The sequence below is a fragment of the Talpa occidentalis genome, unplaced genomic scaffold, assembly GCF_014898055.3.
Source record: "Talpa occidentalis isolate TD23 unplaced genomic scaffold, MPIMG_talOcc4v2.1 talOcc4.3, whole genome shotgun sequence".
In the NCBI taxonomy this organism is placed as follows: domain Eukaryota; kingdom Metazoa; phylum Chordata; class Mammalia; order Eulipotyphla; family Talpidae; genus Talpa; species Talpa occidentalis.
This window is the reverse complement of record NW_023603184.1, coordinates 440,246-453,748: the sequence shown is the minus strand read 5'-3', so window position 1 is coordinate 453,748 and position 13,503 is coordinate 440,246. Positions and strand designations below refer to the sequence as shown.

The following is a 13,503-nucleotide window of genomic DNA, read 5'->3' as shown; positions in this document are numbered from 1 at the left end:
GGGGGGCACAGATCAGACACACATCGCCCTGCACCCTGCATTTTTCAGTCAACAGTATCAACTGTCCATCCTTCCTCTAGTACAGAGAACGCTTCCTCATTCTTCAAGTCGCCACAGTAATCCATTGTATAAACGGACCATCATTCATAGTCAGCCGCTCCCATTTGATGGGCATGTGGATTGTTTCCAGTCTTTTGCTGCAGCTAATAACACTGCCATGAATGACCTTGTGTGCATGTGAGTGTGTCTGTAGAATTATTTGCTACAAGTGCAATTTCTTGGTCAAATGGTATTAGCATCTGTAATGTGATAGATATTCCTTGGCTTGGACTTTTGTGGGCATTTCTTTCCTCTTTTGATTCTTTGAAACACAGTCCTAAGAAACAGACCGAATACCATTCCTGGCAGCAAATACAAATGTGTCCCTGCCTTCACACACGGAAGCTTTTTTTTAAAATGTTCTAGGGTGCTAATTGGATTCATTTATTTAGCAAATATTTATTATTTCACCCTCCTTCCCCCTCCTCCTTGCCTTCTCTATTTAGTTTCTTATTGAATAAACATCTGAGTGTGGATTTGGGCTGGGTGGGTGCCAGGTGCTCCGGAACAAGTGAGCAAAAGGGACAGAGTCCCTGCCCCCCAGGGGTCCGTCCCCGTTCTAGTGGGACAAGAATGATGATAAAATAAATCAACAAATAAGATACTTCCCAATAGTGATGTGTGATGCAGAGGAAATAAAGCAGAGGGTAGTGATGATAGCCTGTAAGTGAATGGAATAAAAAACAATATGGCTTTCTTTGAGGGATTTACAAACCAGTCAGAGAAAGATGAATCTGTCTCACTGGGCAGAAACGAGGGGCACCATGGTCATAGCTGTGGGAGGCAGTGCAGCCAAGGCGAACTCAGCCCTCCATGATCTGTTTCCAGCTCCTGGCTGACTCCTTACTAGCTGGGGATTTTGGACATGCACCTGCCCTTGAGAGCTTGTTCTAAGCATGCACAGCTTCCTCTGTGCACCTGGGAACCCAAAGTAGGGTGCAGGGGTCTCCTCCGAATCGGCGATCTTGATCCTATGTGTAGATATTCTGGTACCAGGCACAGTCCCAAAGTGCCCAATACCTGGCACTGTCATCACTGAGGCTCTTACTGGCTCTTACTGGCTCATACTGGCCAGGTCAGGAACAGGGCTTTGTCCACCTGTCTGGGAGGGCAGCGGACTCATTTTGACTCGGGGCCATGAAAGACACAAGGAAACAGAGAAGGGGGTGTGTTCTAGGACACAGCTGAGTTGTAGGGGAGAGAAAGCTGGAGTGTGGAAGGACCACAAGAAAAGCTTAATTTGGGGTGAAGGTCAGGATTTCAAGGCTGTTTCTCAGTCCTGCAAGCTTGTGCTTCCTGAGGAGTCAGACTGCTCAGCTCTGCCCTCATTGCAGAGAGCGATTCCCTGGGGGGAAGCTCTGAGCTGGGCCTGCAGAGTCGTGACTGCCCAGCTTAGCGTCGTGCTGAGAGCAACAGCCCGCTGGGCCGGGGCCAGGCCCGCAGCGAGGAACAGACAGAGCTGCAGTCGGGTTCGCCGCCAGCCAGGCCTGGCTGGGAAATAAGCGCGGCCTTGGGACTGTTGTCAGCGTGGAAGGATTTCCCGTGAATGTGAATTCAGAGTGGTGATGTCTCCACCACTGCATCTCCAAGGGTGCAGACATGCTTGCCTTGTTCAGCTCCCACTCGCCTTTCCCTGCTCACTGAATCACAGCTGATCTTGAACCCAACCCTGCTAGTAAAAAAAAAATTAAATTGCATTTTTAATCTTTTTGGAACTACCAGCCACAATAAGAGGAAGTGAAAGGCTGTATTTTCTTGCAGGTTTGTCATCTATCAATCCATCCATTCATTCGTTCACTTGTTCATTCATTTATTCAGCCCAGACACATTTACCGAGGGCTGAGAACTCCAAGTGCTCAGGCCCAGCCTCTGTGCCCTGCTCTCAAGGTTGTTCTCTGTCTAGACTATGGCCGTGCTCTTTGTAAGCATGACTTGAGTTCGTCACTACCTGTGCCCCCCTCATCAGAAATGTTCTGAAAAATAACCTTTGTTATTTTTTCCCCTTCTTCTTTCAGGGCCCAGAACACCCAAATCCTGGGAAGAGTTTCAGCGCCCGCGGCTTCCCAAGACACTGCTACCTTCCCGACAGCGAGAAAGGGCGAAAGGTGAGTGGGCAGGGCGCGGTGGCGAGCCTGGCAGTCCTCACCCCTGCTCACATTCATTCCTGTCCCGCTCTGGCTCTGTGGATGGAACTCACCTCCCCCGGCCTCTGAGGCTTGGCCCTGAAGCAGCCTCCCCTGTGGACTCGGTGCTGACCCCCGCCTGACCCCTAAGGATGCAGACCTCGGGTGTGGAGCAGGCAGACCCCAAGTCAAGCCCCCTGCACTGTGGCTTTTTGACCAGGACAGGTCTTTTCTCCTCTGAGCCTGTCCCCTCACCAGCAGAAAGGGGACTACGAGGCGCTCTGGGGCCCCCTGTCTCATCCGACTACCATAACCGCTACCTGCCCTGCTGCTGGCGCTGAGCCGTAACACACAGGAGCGGGTAGCTCTGATCTTTTTTTTTTTTTTTTTTTTTAAGATTTATTTATTTTTATACAACGACTGGGGTACAGGCCAGAGGCGCGGGAGGGTGAGAGGATTCACCAGAGACAGAGTAGGGAGCAGAACAGGCAGACTGACTGAAATACACTGCTGAGGGGAGCAGCGGGTGAGGCAGGAGAGGTCTGCTGTGCTGTGTGGGTATCTCCCCGGTCAGTGGGAACCTGCACTGCAGAGGCTGTGGACAGCTTCACAGCACTGGGCTCAACCCGCTGTGCCACTGGGGAGGCCCTAGCTCGGATCTTAATGTCAACTGCTACTACTTTGTGGTCCCGACCTCCAGCCCAGCCACGCTGAGAGTAGCCCGCCTGAGCCAACAGTACTGGTCCCCATGCTGGGTGCTGCTGTCAGAGGCCTGGAACAGGGTGTTTGGTGTTTACCTGTTCAACCAACATATATAAGTTTGTAAGTTTTAGCTCAATTAGAACTTTCTGCAAACCCAACACTCCCTGGGCCTCACCTGTAGAATGAGACAGTTCCACACCAGCTCGGCCTGGGTTGTGTGGCAAGCAGAGAGTGGGTAAACATGAAGCAGTGTGGGAGAGGGCAGTGCGTGTCACCATGAGGGGACCCAGACTCAGGTGGTGGAGGAGGGCTGACTTCAGGAGGTTGCAGGCATGAGCTCTGGTGTCCTGGCTAACGACTGCTGAGCAGCACCTGCCAGGCGCTGTGTGAAGGGCTTTTCACACAGTGCCCATGAGATGTGGAGGCAGACTGTGCCTCTGCCATTTGTGAATCAGGAGATGAAAGCCCAGAGAGGTGAAGTCACTTGTGCGAGGTCACCAGTGAGTCAGTGACTGAGCCAGGACTCAGCTTGTGGGTCCAAGTCTCTTCCTGGTCACTCTGCCACGTTAGAGCATCCTGACCCAGGAGGGTGCTCTCCCTCCACCCAGGGGACAGACTCTCATCAGCACGTGTCTGCCTCTGGTCTCCTAGGTTCTGAAGCTGCTGCTCGTGGCTTGGGACCGCCGCCTTATCTTTGCCATCGGTACCTCCAGCACCACGGGCGAGTCGGACACCGTCATCTGGAATGAAGTCCACCACAAGACGGAGTTTGGCTCTAATCTCACTGGCCACGGCTACCCCGATGCCAATTACCTGGATAACGTGCTGGCTGAACTGGCCGCCCAGGGCATTTCCGAGGACAGCACCGTCCAGGAGAAGGACTGAGCCGGAGGGGTTTTTGGGTAGGAGGGACCTTGGGGACCACAGGATAGGAGGTGGGGAGAGTCGAGGTAGAAGTTGGCCCTGTGCTCCGACTCCCTCCTCTCCCCTCCTGTCCTGTCTCCTCCCCGCCCCCAACCACACAGGGGAGCCAGACTGAGTAAGGTGACGTCTCTCATAAACCTCATCCGACACAAAGGGGCCAGGGGTCAAGGGTCTTCCATGGTCTGTCCCCATGGAGATTTCGGTGCTGGGTAGGCAAGAACCCCCCAGCCCTCTAAGGAGGGGGTGTGGTCAGCACATTTAGGGTATGGGCAGTGCTTGGGCACCCCATGCCCTGGCCTTGTGAAGGCTGAGGTCCAAGGCCTCAGCTGCTTCTTGCTGCTTCCACTCTGCTTTGAGAGCGGAGTTTCCGCTTTTCTCTCCTCTTCTGGAGGCGAGGAGCTCTCACTGTGCAAGGTTGGGGGGCAAAGGGGTGAGCCACTCAACTGCTGTGACATCAGAATCCGATGTCCCAGTGTACAGCAAGGAAGCACTTCTTGCCAGGAGGGTTGGGAAGGCTGGGGCTCCTGGGGGCAGATCCAGCTCTCATAATAGCCCTCAGCCTCGGCCCCCCTCCTCACACCTGACCCGTCCAAAGAGGCGTCTGGTTCTCTTGTGCAGGTGGGTGGGCTCTGGGGTGCCTCTCGGGGCGGCCTCCCCCGGGCCCCATCCCTCTGATCAGACCAGAGCCTGCATCCCACTTAGCATCTGAACTGTCCTCAGGGAGAGGAGCCCATATAGCCTTCTTCCCAACGCACCCCAGACCAGCTCAAAGATTCCACAAGTCTCATCAAGTCACTGTGAGTGGGGCCCCAGGGCTCTGTGCTGCCTGTGTCTGTGCATCTGTGTGTGTGTGCGCGTGTGTGCGCGTGTGCGCGCGTGTGCCTGCGCACTCCCCGGGGCCAGGCTGGTGGGGAATCCTGTCATGTTTCTACCCCTCTTTTGCAAGATGTCAAACCCCGGCGCTGATGGGGGTCCACCAGCCAGGCTGTGGACCTTTGACTTCCTTACCCTTGGTAAATTGGACCCTTGGTCAATCCATCCCGTGGCAAACTGGATGCTGATGGAAATGGAACTGTGCCTGGGGGGATGTGTAAGCGGAGGGCTGGACCGGCCTGTTTATAGCTTTCAAGATTGGATCTGAGCCAATCCCGTCCAGCCTGGTTTCTATGAGGGCTTCAATCTGTCTCCATGCAAATGTGCTAATGAGAGCCCAGATGGTGCTGGGCCGGCAACTTCTTATGGGTTAGATTGACCTAGGGGTGACGGAAGCCTCTCTAGCTCCCGCCTAACTGGTGGGAACCTCACTGCCCGGCCTGCATCTGAGTAGTGTTCCAAGACCCAGTCCATCCCCTCCCAGGCCATCCCCTTCTTGCCTTCTTCTCCCGCTAGGAAGTTAATTGAGGGTCAGGGAGGAGAGAAGGGGGATCAAGAAGGGAAACCCAACTCCCCCTTTGAAAGTGGGTTCTTTGAACTATGTGTTTGGGGGAAGTTCCCCTAGATACTAATTTGAATTTATATACCTCATGTTTTGGGGGTTTGACGTATATATATGCATATATATATATTTCATAATATTTGGAAGGTTTTTGATGCTAGAAAAATTGGAACAAAAGAACCTTCAAAAATGGTACTTAAGTTAGAACGGAAGCCACGCTCTCCTGAGAGCCGGCTCCGGAGCTGCTTCCTGCGCGGCCGGCAGCCATTTTGATGTAAGTGCCCGCAGTGGATCTCCCATGCGAAGCCCAGATCCGTGGGTCATGAGGGCCCTGACCCCTCCTCACTTTCCATATGGCTATAGGGTCGCTAATTGCCTCCAGCAGAGGGAGCTCTGATAGGGAGAATTGTGCCTGCCATCTTAGTTCCTGTGTCTCCTATCGGTAGGCAGCCATTTTATCTCACCAGTAGGCCAGAAGCTGGGTCCTGAGTTCACTGCACCCTGGGGAGGACTGCCGGAGACCGGGAGGAGACCCTTAAACTCGATGGAAGGGATACCCCTCCCTGCAGAGTTTGTCAATGCCCACGCCCCTTGCCAGGCTACCAGAGATCCCCGGAGAGTCTCATTAAGGCCTGGTATCATTAGCCCCTTGTTGAGAGGCCACTGGTCTCACCACAGGGAGGAGGAAATAGATTGAGACTCTGTGGGGAGAGGAACACTGCAGTTGGAGTGGGGGGAAGAGAGAAGACAAGCTTTGACAACTGTCAGTGGGCAGCTGGGACAGACTGGTTTTCCTGCATCAGGCAGGAGAAGGGTGGGGAAAGGGGAAGCCAAGGGGGTGAGGCAGAGGATGGGTAGCACACAGGGCAGGAAGTGGGCCAGGCGACAACCCCTGAGAGCTCCTCTTCATGTCCTCAAGCCTTTCCCCCAGGACGTCAGTTGTGTCTGTACCCTCTCTTCCTCTTTGAGAATGCTCAGTAGGGACAACCTCGTCCTCAAGCTGCTCTTCTTGGGGGGGCATTCTGAGCAGAAGGGATCTTGAATCTCCTTTCTAACACTGTGCCAAGTGGGACTGGGAGAAGGAGAGGATTCCTTTGTCCCTTCTCTACTGCCAACCTGGAAAGATACAGTCTCTGTTGGCGCTGCCCACAGGAGCCCTGTGCACCCGCCACTTTGACACAGCGTGTCTTTCCACCAGAAACCCTGCTGTGACCCTGGCCAGGCTGGGGGTGGGGAGGCAGGCCTTTCCCTTCATTGTCTTAGCACCAGCAGCCTCCTCTCTCCCTTCCTGAGTCTCCAGGGATGGCAGATGGGATTGGAGACAAACCTTGTCAGATGCTTATCCTTTAAGAGGTTAATTGTGTGTTTGTGGTTGTGTGTGCCTTCGTGTTTCCATACCCCTCTCCCCCAATTTTGTAAAACTCGGACTTCTCTGTGGTTTTATAGTCAAAAGTACTCATCCTGGTATGCACTGTTCTGCGCATGAGGGGCGGGGGGGCTCACGCAATACAAGAAGGACCCTGTCCCCTTTCCTGTCTGTGGTCACTGGCATTTGAGTGGGGGTGGGCGGTGTTGTGGGAGAGGGGGGTGAGGTGCTGAGGAAACCCTCGTCTGTACTGGTGTGTCCCCAAGTCCATGGTGTTGCTCTGAAAGGACATCGCCGCCTGGTGCTCGAGGTGTGCGTGCAGAACAATAAATGGCAAATGAACAACCGCACACTGTTGTTGGCCTGTTGTGTTTGTAGACGAGCACCTGCCTGTGAGGATTTGGGGTTAGTGACCACAAACCATCCCATGGGGTACAGAGAACATCCCTTTCCTCAATTTTTTTCACTTTTTTTCCACCCACACATTGACCAAGGGACTGAGGAGGACGTCTTGTTCCTCTAAGAAACAGACCACATGACAGGGGAAATAAGAACATGAACTTGTAGGGGAAAGACCCTCTTAAAAATTGCAAATCTTTGCTTCTCCAAGTTCCTGCCACTTGATTACAATATCGTGTGCATTTCAGTAGTTTGCAGGCTGTTTTTTTCAAATAAATGTTTAATCCTAATACTAATTAATCCAATACTAATTAACCCTAATACTAATGAGAACAGACAAGTAAAATGCAAATGCTGGGCCACCTTTGTCAGACAAAAGTTTCTGCTTTTTACAGACCATAGGGTGGGATTAGTTAGTCTTCACAGTTAGTTAGACCAGGTTAGTCTTCACAGTCCCCTGCCCCCCACTCAACAGTTGGGAATGGAGGGTGCAGACAAACTCCCACACTCCAGATTTTCGGATCAACAGTCGGACAGATTGTTCCTTAAGTATACATTTTAATGCTTAAGTATGTGCACTTGTGTTAGTAGAAATATAAGGCAACATAAGAACATTTTAGATCAATGAGTAGTTAGTACATTAAAAGTCTGAGGACCTTCAATTTTTCTTTGTCTCTCTGACTGAGGAATCTTCAAAAAAAATTCATGGGAAAATCAGTATTTGCAGAAAAGTGGTTAGCATGGCTGAAACACACCCACCAAACACCAGAGGCCAAGGAGAACATTTTACTGCTTCAGAGGCAGGATTAAGTGATGTGGTTGTTGAAATCAGGGCAGACAAAGGAGCAGGCTCAACTTCTGTGATTCACTTCTCTGTATCAGTGGCAGAATGAGTGACTCCCCTGTCTCCGTCTTCCCAAAGACTGGAACGCCCCAGAATTCTCAGAAAAACATATTGTAAGCCTAAGCTTGTGAACATGAACCTTTAGAGAAGATAAATCACTAAAGACATTTGATTTGGTGAAGAAATAGATACCTTTCAAAGATAACAAGGAGAAACATGAACAGATTCATCCTAGTAGTAACAATTAACTGAGCCTGATATCAAATTGGGTCAACCCCCAAGTGTCAAGGGACCACCATGGACCCCACCAGGTGCCCCAGGGAAGTCAACTCGGAAGAGAAATAGGTGTGTCACAAGTGGTGTTGATGACTTTCTCATTTCCTTTAAAAATGTGCATTTGATCATGTCAGTCACCTTTCTACTGGAAAAAATAAAGGTGGATAGCTAATTGCTGTTTTCTGCTCTCTTTTGGATTCAGGGAGGAAGGAGTACTTAGGCATGGGCTTATTTTGACTTCTTGCTTTTTCCCTTGCCTTCCAGTCCTAGAAAAATGCTAGAAAAGAGTGTGTGTGTGTGTGTGTGTGTGTGTGTGTGTGTGTGTGTGTGTTTGGTGGGGGGGGGGCAGGAAGGTAAGTTCCACTCATCAAAGAGGAAGGGTTGTTTTGGGGTGACATACACCAGGAAATTATAATGTTTATCTGGCCAAGTCTGCAGCGCCTTTGCCCTGTTTATGATGAACTAACAGAAAGAAACCAGGTCCAGGTGATCCTTAAACAACACGGGTTTGACCTGCACAGGTCTATCTACAAGCAGATTTTTTTCCTATCCTGAGGTTCTGCAGTTGGTTGTTGAACCCCTGGGGACAAAGGACCCACTAAGAGGCACCTGAGCACCCATAGATTTTGGGGTGGGGATCTTGAAACCAATCTCTGGGGATACCAAAGGATGGCTGTCCTTGAGTTTGAGGGGATTCAAAAGCCATCCTCAGATTTTCAACTGGGGTGGGGGGAAGGTGGTGCCCCTAAGTTCCTAGTTAATCAAGGGTCAACTGTACCTGGCTGTGGGTAAGAATTCTAATATCCCGTGATTACCAGAATATTTTCTAGTTTTCACCCTTTCTTCACTGACTCCTATTTCCAAACCACCCCTTCTCTTGAGCTCCTAAAAGACACTAGTGTGAAGTTCAGGAGTGTCTGGTCCAAATAAGTCTTGGTCGTGGGGAAGTTGGATATTGTGGACTTGATAGACACCATCTCTGCTCAACGTGGAGCCTCAAATCTATAAAAGAGTAGCCGACAGAACTTCCTTTCTCCGCTGGGGGCTCTGCTCACCTCCAGGAGCAAGCAGTCCAGATATAATTTTTTAAATCAAAACAGTGGAAGGGCAACATTTAAAAGGCAGAAATTCTTCTAGCTCTTGCATTAGAAACCACCACCAGCCCCAGCGTAAATGCATGCCCCCCCAGTCCAAACACCAACCTGCTCCCCTCTCTTTCCACATGTGTGCACTTAGAAGTAAATCACTAGTGAGGCACAAGATAAACAACATCTTCTTTATATTTTAGTGCAGAGGATGAGCTTTCCTTAAAATCCCCACCCCAGGTTGTTCTATTAATTTTCTGTCCCAGAGACCTAAAGAAGTCACTAAGTTGTACCTGCTTTTTGTGGTTCTTGCCATTTCAATACTTAGGAAGACAGAAGTGGAGAGAGATGTGAGGGTCATGCTAGAAACTCCGGGGAGATGGACGCGAGAGTCTGGGAGATTCAGGCTGGACACAGCTCCTGCTTTTGGTCAGCATTGTCTCCATGGTCCGGAATACCCGATGCCAGACTCTGCCTCTCATCCTGGATCGCCTGGTATCCCCTGTTGTTGTGCTTGCGGGTCCTGTAGATGACCAGCAGCAGGATGGCGACTGCCAGGGTGGCAGCAACCCCCATGGTGATCCCGATTGTCGCTTTGGCCGACAGGTCACCGGCATCCTCGTGGATCACGGTCATGGTCCTGCGCAGCTCCAGGGGCTCCCCCAGCTTCCACTGGTGCGTCTGGGGGTCTTTGATCCAGGAGCTGGCGGTCTCGGGGTCCGTCACCAAGACAGTGTTGGTGGGGGCCTGACTCATGAGGGGTGGCCGGGTGTAAGGTGGGAGCCTGGCAGGGGGCAGAGCCCCTCCCATGAAGAGGCCGGCCTTGACACAGTAGGACACCTGGCAGCCGTCGCTGATGAGCGCTAGGTGTTGGCTGAAGCCCCCGGGACACTTTTTCAGAGAAGGGGCCCCTAAATCTTTGGATATGGCGGGGTCCACCAGAGGGTTCCCAACCACACAGCTAAAGAATCCACCAAATGGGACGGAAAACCTGCTTCCCAGCTCATAGTCCTGGGAGGCACATACCTTGAGGCTTTCGAAGAGACTCAGTGGAATGTAGCCAGCTGGACACGACTGGGAATTTGTCAGAGGGTTTATGCTCTTCTCGCTAAAGAGGCCCCCAAAAAGGAGCCCCGAGTTGTTGGGTACTTGGCCATTGGCCACGCACCAGAAAGCCCTAAATTCAGCCTTTGCCACCCGGAACACGTCTTCACACACGGTCTTGCAGAAGATGCGGAGGGTGCACTTGCGCTGGCACTCCAGGTGGTTGTAGCCCATCTCGTGGGTCTGCGACAGCAGGCGGACCGGGGAGTAGCCAGAGGGGCAGGAGAAGGCGCCAGTGAGCGGGTTCTTCTGCTCCAAGGTTTGGCATAGCTGCACTACCTCGCTCCCGGAGAATTGAGTGCATTCCTGATAAACACCCCCAAAGGAGAAGTTGGTCATCTTCCCCTCACAAGAGCCATCATCAGTGTTTGCCTCAAAATTGAAGTTGGGTGAATTGACATCCGTGCAGCCAGGATAGGTGTTGAAGGCGTAGTAGCGCCTCACGGCGCCTTCCACAGTCTTGGATAGCTTCTTCACCAGGGGCACCGGCAGGTTGGGCAGCAGGTCGGGGCTGATGAAGAAATGCAACGGCAGCCCTGTGCGGTCCATGGCCACCAGGTGGTTGGTGATGCCCTGCTGCCAAGCCTGGAGCGTGATGCCTGGGTAGAAAGAAACGCCGCCCAGGCTTTGCACCCTGGAGTTGGTGCGGTTGGAGAGGTAGTTCTTGGTGAAGGTGTCCTGCAAGACTACCTTGTCCTCAATTTTGAAGTTCACGATGTTTTGGAAGGTCACTCCTGCGGACGTGGTGATGGCGCTGAGGCTGCTCTGGCTGTCCTGCAGGAAGGAGCTCCTGATATAGTCCTCCTGGATGAGTGCAGCCCCTGCATCCACGCTGGTGACCACGTGGGTGCCATAATTGAGGACCAGGAGCTCTGCCAAGTAGGTCGCCATACGAGTCTGGTTGTTCTCCAGACGGTCGCAGATGCCCAGGAGCTCCTTCTTAAACCTCCAGTTCAGTGCCGACGTGGGGTTGATTTTGGCAGTGTACATCAGGTTTCTTACCTGAACACGGGTCATGATAGCTTGGTTCTTCACTTGGAGAGTCTTCGTCCTCTGGAACTCAGAGGAGAACTTGCCATTGACTTTGGAAAAAAGGGAGAGCTCCAGGTTGATGGAGGCTGAGGTGCTGCTCTGGTAATTCATCCAGGAGTCCAGGATTTCTGAATTCATCTCCAGGTTGCTCTGTTTCTGGGGAATAGTATAGATTTCATCAGGGATGATGTACTGTCCATCCTCGGTGGTCCTGCAGCTGGTGTAAGTCAAGTTCATCACGGGTCCCATGTCCACATTCCGCAGATTATCCCAGCCTCCTCCAGGTAAGACTTCCAGGACAGGGACTTTCAAGGCATCCTTGCATTTTTGAAATCCAGTATCATCCATCTGTCCCAGCGATATGTCCATATTAGCCCATACTGCAAGCACACAGAAGACAACGTTGCCCCCAAAACTGTTCATGATTAGACGGCCCCAGTCACACACCAGCACCACACATCCACCAGCAAGCTTGGTGCAGACTGAACAGAAAGGAAAGCAAGCAGTTGCAGAAAAAAAAATTTCAGCAGTTCTCCTACAGTCACCAGTTCCTCTTTAGGCTAATCTAATTGCAAAAGGGGAAAATGAGAGTTGACTGGAACACAGGTCTATCAGGACGTGGGAAAAATCATGTTGAACTAGACCTGGAGACACAGACAATGCTACATGCCCCCTGCCACCCCCAGGGGGTTACTATGCAACCCTGTGTGGGGCTCTCAGCAAAAGCCTGACCACACATCTCACTGCTCACTCTGAGCAAGCTTTCTGACTTTAAAGGGAAGCTTTGATTTTGCTCTTTGTTCATTCTCTTAGACCTAATATCTCAAAATTTCCCAGAATGCTCTCTCCAGGCATTCCCATACCAGCTTCCATTTACTGTAAATGCTGGGGAGAATGGCACACACCCCTACTGAGACACTCCGCTTCCACGTCTCAGTTAACTGTGCACCAGGCCGAGGCCTGGGCTTCCCACTCACCTGAGCGTGACGGCGTTCACAAGTCCTGTGGGTTTCATGGTGACGAACCCTACCAGGTCTTCCTCAGGAGCTGCATTACCTGGGCAGGGCAGAAGCAGCCTGGAGAGGTTTCCACGCGTTCGATGCTGGAAGCTCATCCACACAGCCTCAGCCTCTGCAGCTAAGCCAGGCCCCCCCTCTGGTGGTGTTCCCTTCAGAGAGGCAGACAGGTTCACGCAAGAAGGAAATCCACACTGTCTTCTAGATCTTGATTTACCAGAAGCAGAGAGTGGCCAAGGAACATGTCGCGTGTGTACACATTTATACATCCTCTGTGTGTGTGCAGTTCATATGTCGATATCCGTTTAGTTTTTCATTCTCAGTTAAGTGTGTGGATTGAGTACAGATGCATAGAAATGAATGTGGTCCTTGTAAATTTAAGCCATTCATTTGTTACTTCGTCAGAAGAGCATAATTCCATGAATGTCCTTTTGTATGTTAATGCCAGACGCTTTGGTCCCCACCACCGAGAACAGCGTTCCCTCAACCATTGGTCTAGGACAAGGGTTAAGGAAGCCCAGCTCTGTTAATTCCTTGGGACAATGAGGGTGTGTCTTAGCTCCTTAATTGGTAGTGAGGGGAGTTAATGAAGCTCTGACACAGACCTTCATGGAGCCTCCAGAACATACCATGGACCAAATGCAGGACAGAGACTAAACAAGTCCTGTTTCAGTTCGCAGGTATCACTGTACCATCACCTGGAAAGGAGGTTTAAAGGAACTGGGCTGCTCCCACTGTCGCTGATGCAGCTGATGTCTGTTTTTAGAAATAATGAGACCAATTACCTAGCTTTACAGACTGAGCTTCACTATTTACTATTAAAAACTTGATGGTGCTTTGTAAAACCAGGAAATATTCACTGTCTGGTCTATTCTCATCTCAGTATGCTTCAAAGAATTTACTTAAACCCAAGAGGGGTGAATTTATGAACCAGGGTCCTCGTTGTCCTTGGCTGGAGAAGTCCACTCTGCACAGGTGTCCTGGTTAATGTATAAATTAGCTAGTTACAAATTTATAGCTTGGTAGAATGATCCTAGAGTTAGATAAATGGGAGTTGAAGTACTTCGGTCAATCTCTTGCACTAGTCACACACTTCTC

General features: G+C 51.3%; 2 protein-coding genes across 2 annotated transcripts in view; one reads left to right on the top strand and one right to left on the bottom strand.

Moving 5' to 3' along the window:
- DTX4 (deltex E3 ubiquitin ligase 4) overlaps positions 1-7,060 on the top strand; it is a 29,298-nt gene extending 22,238 nt beyond the window's left edge. The window contains 2 exon segments of the mRNA XM_037522197.2: positions 2,115-2,204; positions 3,576-7,060. Coding sequence (XP_037378094.1) covers positions 2,115-2,204; positions 3,576-3,809 — 324 coding nt within the window. The 3' untranslated portion in view covers positions 3,810-7,060.
- Positions 7,061-7,522: 462 nt separating this feature from the next.
- MPEG1 (macrophage expressed 1) lies at positions 7,523-11,866 on the bottom strand. The gene has a single exon (XM_037521435.2). The coding sequence runs from the start codon at positions 11,810-11,812 to the stop codon at positions 9,656-9,658; it is 2,157 nt and encodes a 718-aa protein (XP_037377332.1). The 5' UTR covers positions 11,813-11,866; the 3' UTR covers positions 7,523-9,655.
- Between the last annotated feature and the right edge of the window lie 1,637 nt (positions 11,867-13,503).

Coding starts and splice junctions, on each gene's coding strand:
- MPEG1 (XM_037521435.2), bottom strand. CDS start 11,812: ATGAACAGTTTTGGGGGCAACGTTGTCTTCTGTGTGCTTGCAGTATGG.